This window comes from Lissotriton vulgaris, chromosome 8 (assembly GCF_964263255.1).
Source record: "Lissotriton vulgaris chromosome 8, aLisVul1.2, whole genome shotgun sequence".
In the NCBI taxonomy this organism is placed as follows: Eukaryota; Metazoa; Chordata; class Amphibia; order Caudata; family Salamandridae; genus Lissotriton; species Lissotriton vulgaris.
Window position 1 is genome coordinate 1392127430 of NC_141696.1, and position 6000 is coordinate 1392133429.

At 42.5% G+C, this 6000-nt stretch overlaps 1 protein-coding gene across 2 annotated transcripts in view; it reads right to left on the bottom strand.

Moving 5' to 3' along the window:
* HLCS (holocarboxylase synthetase) overlaps nucleotides 1-5498 on the bottom strand; it is a 933637-nt gene extending 928139 nt beyond the window's left edge. The window contains exon 1 of one of the 2 annotated variants that reach the window (XM_086935401.1): nucleotides 5437-5498. Coding sequence is in view for 1 of the 2 variants with exons in the window: in XM_086935400.1 (XP_086791526.1) it covers nucleotides 4027-4251 (225 nt within the window). In the remaining variant the exon portion in view is untranslated. Of the gene's footprint in view, nucleotides 1-4026; nucleotides 4533-5436 lie in introns of those variants that run through there. The other variant, XM_086935400.1, reaches the window with a different exon arrangement.
* Between the last annotated feature and the right edge of the window lie 502 nt (nucleotides 5499-6000).

The following is a 6000-nucleotide window of genomic DNA, read 5'->3' on the forward strand; positions in this document are numbered from 1 at the left end:
AATATTCAGCGATAAGGTGGTTAAGTGTTGGAGAGACAAGGGTATTAGGCAGCTGGGTGATCTATATGGGGATGAGGGATTTGCAATACAGTACGAAGATTTGGTCAAACTATATCAAGTGTCTCATTTACAGTTCGTCAAATATCTCCAAATCCGTGATTTTTTTAAATCGAAGAAAGCTGGAATTGAGGCCCAATTTATTAATTGACGCTGTTAGAGCTGGTGGGAAGGTCGGTGTTTTGTATAAATTATTATTTATTTACAGACTGGATGACCTAGATAAACACAATGCACAATTGACGGTTGAATTGGGAGAGGAAATTTCATTGGGAGATGCAATGGATATGTCCAAAAATTATTATTTTTTTTTTTTAATCAGAAAATCTGAAAGTACAATTCTTTAAAACCGCTTTTAATCTGTACTATACTCCAGCACGAATGCACACATGGGGAGATAGATATGACAGTAAATGTTTTCGGTGTGGGGGAGATGATGCAGATACATTGCATATATTTTTCAGTTGTATTAAATTAAATACGTTTTTGCAGGATATTGAAAGATATCTATCAAAGATGTTCAAAACCTCTTTTGTTATCACACCAGCATTGATGATTTATGGGGTTGGCCAAGAGGTCAACTTGGGAAATGTTTTTTATGAACAGCGCTATTTCGTATTTGTTGCAATGACTGTGGCTCGATTAGTTATAGCCTCTGAATGGCTTTCCCCAGACGCTCCAAGTTTTGATTCTTGGCGTATCAAAATGTTTAATTTGGCAAACTTAGAAACAAGTTAGTATTCTATAAAAGGTATTAGAAAACGAAAATTAGGAGAATGTATATGGGGATTATTCTCCGAATTCACAACTGTAGGCAGTTAACATTTGATTTGTTGTATGTAATTTATTTTTGTGAATTTTTGCTGTGGTCTTATGTTCTTTCTCGCAAAAAAAAGAAATGTAATAAAAAAAGGAAAGTGACATCATAATTAGGGCTCCCGGTTTTCCGTTGAAACGGATTTTTACGTATAAAATACAGACGGAAAACAAGTTTTCCTTTATCTGTATTTATATGTAAAAACGGGAAAACACTAGTACATTTTGGTGCACTGCTGTGCTCCAGCAGACCAGCCTCCAGTAACACAAAATGCTTTTTGATGCCCCAGCTCCGCTCTGCCCCTCGAGTGAGGTCTTCATTCACATCAACTGTATCACACCCCAATCATCTGGTGTCTCCCCCTCCTTAACAGGTTAAGAGGTGTCAGCCCGGGCTGAGGCAGCTTCCCGGTCACACGCACAGCCGCACCAGAGTACTTCACAGGTCTTTGAAAGACCATTTACTTTGTAACAAGGCTTTGTTGTTCTTTCGCCCCTCCTTAGAGCCCCTGCCTCTTCACTCTGCCAATTGCCCGATCACCGCTGGCCAGTCACTGACATTTTCAACCTGCTGTGAACAGGAGGAAACCGTCGCATATTTGCCCTAAGAATCGGATAACAACATAAGGAATATGAGAGCACCTTGCGTAATTTGAGAGGATGCCCAATACCAATATTTTATGAGACAGTACAATTACTGGCATATATCAGCAACGGAACATAATTAGTGTTAAAAAAATAAAATCAATGTGTAGTAACGTCAGAGAACTACTGTACTTGTCGTACAGAATGCACACAAATACACATCCATAAATTGCACCTTTGTGAATGTAACTCTCTGCACAAGTGCATGCTTTGTGATTATTCCCCATGCATATGGAATACCTACGCCGGGAAAAGGTTAGTAAATTTGGTTCTCCTCAGTTAGAATTCCTGTATTCCCACAGGGAGTTCAATTCCTTGCCTTCCTCCTTCCACTGACTGCAAAGCCTGCAGCACACATCAGATGCTGAGCGCCGATGAAATAACACACCTGTCTTTCGCCCCTTTACTGTCTTCAAATCTTTATGTTATGCAAAGGTTTGAGCAATTAATGCAGCTGGCAGTTCACTGACTTTTACTAACTTAAACACTTTTATGTGTCTGTGTGCTCCCTGCAGCCAACAAACAGATCACTGTTAGCTCACTTAGATGCATGTTCATTAAAATGACAGAAACATGCTTCAAGATATCAACTCCGTCCCTCACGATCAAGAGCAGGTCACCTATATACGGAAGCCAAGGCATTATGTGACTTACAAACAGATTGTTGTCTCAGAGTCATGATCCTCTAATTTGCAGCACTAAAATCTCGACATGGCTGTAGGCTAGGTTGCTGCAGCAGCTCTAGCCCGCATCTGCAAATAAAATACACCTCAAGCCATAAGAAATGTCTGAGCACTCTAACATGCAAGCCGAGCATCACAACATTCAGAGGGTTACAAAGAATTACACGAACTGTGGAAAATGGGGTTCCCACTGTCATGTGAACTTTTCACACGAAGGAGTAAACATTTTCACACAAGAAACACGCAGAGATTTTGAGTTGCTTCTCGCTATACATTTTTAGCTTGCACCAGTGTCTTGTGAACACAAGCGCTGAAACACAAGTGCGTCCCGCGGCTACGAAAGTTAATTGTAGTGAGAGAGAGGGGAGCACGCCAGATATACCTACTACTGATTAGTTGTACCATCGCGACCCCAAGGAGAATGCGTTTTAGCAACCTAGGAATAACGAGAGATAAAATAGCAAGCATTTGCAATGCAATATGTGTTTCTTTTATGCAAGTGTAAGCTATTGGCATTGTAAATACCAATGCCTTTTATTTATGTTTTAAAAAACAAAACAAAAATTAAAGGCATTGTTATTTGCATTGACTATAGCTGAAACTCTTGCAAATGCAAGAACTATTGCATTGCAAATGCAGAGTTTACCAGTGAAGCACTACTTTTCTTTTCATGTTGTTTGCTTTTTTCAAGCAAAAACACTCATTGATTTCTGAATAATGTGTAAAAGCTTTAAGTTGTATTCCCTATGAGTGTTTGCTTTTTTCCAGTATGTTGTTACTTTTTTTTCAGGCAGCATATTACTGTAGTTTAGTGCATAATTTGAATTGAATTGCTTCCAGGTGTTTATAGCGGGGTACAATTGGGCTGTAGCTGAAGGCAGTTTGAGTTTCTCTCAGTGGGGCAGTATGGTGTTCAGTGGGGAAGAAGACGTGGCACTCTGCGGATATCAGAAACTGCCAGGCTCTGAGACAAATGGCTTGTCATAGCACTTTTAAGCATATTGGGGACATTCTTCAATTGCCAAATTCTTCAGATGAATGTATAGTGTTGACCAATAACAACCGAGCGCATGTGTGCATTGTCAATTCAAATAAATGTGGAAAAATACTAGCTGTAGCGTCGTCTTTTGCTAGTGGCAAGGATAAATACAGAAAAAATGCCCAAAAAATAAATATGGATAAATACAGACAGAAATGGCAAAAAAATAAATACCATAAAACCGGGAGCCCTAATCATAATCCTGAGGGCGGAAACGCTGACCTGAGGGATTATGTGCGGCTTATGACTGGCCAACAGGCTCCTTGAGCCTGTCGGAACCCAGTCAGATTGACTAGCCAGTTTAAACTCTGACCGACATTGAAATTCGGCGGTCGAACTGTAAACATAGGATGTCAGTCGGTAAGCCTCCTGTCAGTCAGTAAGACTTCGACGAGCGGTCGGAGGCTTACCGGCTGACATCGTAATGAGGCCCTGAGTCTACTGCCTGGTGTAATAATGACTGTTCCACACCTGGTCTTTAAGTGTAAGATATTGTGGTGACACGCACTATAAACAAAATCTTGAATCTCGTGGCCGAATTGTTATCTTATTCGGCATTATCACCCCTTCCCCACCTGAATCCCCTAATTGGTAATATGTAGGATACTTCAGGGTACTTAACATACTAGGAACTAGTGTTAACCGCTATATATTTAAAACATTCACATGTAACTACTACTGATGCGCTTTCTCAAACTTAGACTCATGTGAAGAAGTAACTAGGCCCGACAGGTAAAGTGCGGAGTTATCTTTGTAAAGCTGTAAGCACAGTTAACACATAGGTACCTGGAGATCGCCTACGAGGAATACTCTGTTGCCCAACCTCAGGCAGATGTTCTCTTCAGATTGACTGGGCCTGTGACTCTGTCCATACTTTCTCCCGGAGGACTGGGCAGTGCAGAAAGATAGGGAGTTGGTGGCATGCAACCGGTGCACTGTGGTACGTATCAGCACAGCATAACAGGCTCGAACCCGCAGCCACATGTACACATAGCACAGCGTGATGAACATGGCATAAGCCCAGGCTCCAGGGACATGCTCACACACTTCTTCGACTCCGGATTAGACATGTGTTTACATGTCACCTCTACACCTTCCTATACTGCTTCGAGATTCGTGTTCCCGCCAGCTGCCCTCGTTTGTTAGCAGAGGCGTTTTTCAATACAAAATATAACAATAAAAAAACTGCATCCTCAAAAACCGTGAGCAACCATTGTGGGTTGAAAGTTGTGTGCTCGGAGTTATCCACATGTATAAACACTTCTGTTCTTCCTGTATTTCAATCTTCAGCCAACTGTCAGCCAGCTGACAGCCATCGTTATATTAAGCATCCACTGATTGGCCTAGCTCCAAGTATGAACCCGTGTTTGATTGGAAGGTGTCTACACCCCGCCCACTCACCTACAGCTCTAGAGCTGTGTAGGTGGCACCTTTTCTGATTGGATGTTGCGACCCTGCCCACATCATCCGGTTCTGACTGCGAGGAAGACGAAAGTGAAAGCGCAAGGCTTCGAAATCGGATACGGCCACAATTTTACCGCACGGTTTCAAACTATTTATCGGTTAAATATGGCGCTCTGCGCCCCCTCCCCCCCGTGAATTTGGCTTTAGTTGCCCCTCTGTGGTCCGTTGGCTAGACTGCCGACTTTGGTTCTGTAGACCAGAGTTCGAGCCTTGGGCTCGCGTCCACATCCTGTGATTCTGCGCAAATCACATAATCTCCCCGTGCCTGAATGTGTAATGTAAATACGATGCTGATGTAAAGCGCTCCAATACCTTCGGGTCGAGTTCGCGCTCTATAAATATGCAAAAAGAAGGAAGAGCTGGCGCACAATGCCAAGCAGCACGGGACAGCGTCCAAGCACGTGGGCCTGTGTGCATGTTCGCTGCACTTTTTTACAGGTCTGGCAAATCTGCGTAGCAAGTACTATTTTTATCGTCGTAACTTTTCATACGAAACGCTGGCATCTCACTATTGTGGAATGATAATCTGGAGAACTCTGAGGAAAATGACAGCCAAGGGGCTGCGTATTTCCTCCACAAACGTCGTTTTTGGCTCACGGGCGGCATGTTATGCTGCTCCAATATAACGTTTTTGCTTTTAGAGCAGAAGTTTCCCGCAACCCATGCAATATTCGAGCGAGTCGGACGCAAACTCAGATAAAGCGCGCTAGCACATACAATCATCAGACTCACATGCGATGTACGCCTTCTGCTGTCTCCCCCAGAGAGCAGCTGTCCCAGTTACTTTCGCTTTTGTATTGGGTCGCGCAGAATCCCAAATGTACGTATCTCGGGCAGCATCATAATTAAAGGGGCCGATGCATCATTTGTAATTAGTAGTTCAAGTGCATTAATAAAAGCAGGGCTTTAAGTGGGATGCACAAACTGGGGGGGTCTCTCAAAGGGGCGTGGCCAGTGTAATTAGGGACGTGGCTTTAAAACACGCTAAAATTCTGTGTTTAGCATAGTGTGCAGCCCGACTTGTATTTTGCTGTTTCTGTCATTGCATCCAGATATGTGATACAACAAGTAACAAGTAAGGACTATTGGCTTTGTCAATGGTTATTAGTTGCATAAGATAAATAAGCTGCCACTTTGGCTTGTTACATATAATATTGAAAAAGCTTCCAATTAAAGCCCTGGTGACCCTACCACAATGTTTCTGCTCTTGCGTTTCAGAAAGAGAAGGAAAATCCAGAAAGAAAATTATTCTTTAAATGATTTCCCTTTCCCTACAACGCTCACCTGGCATGATGT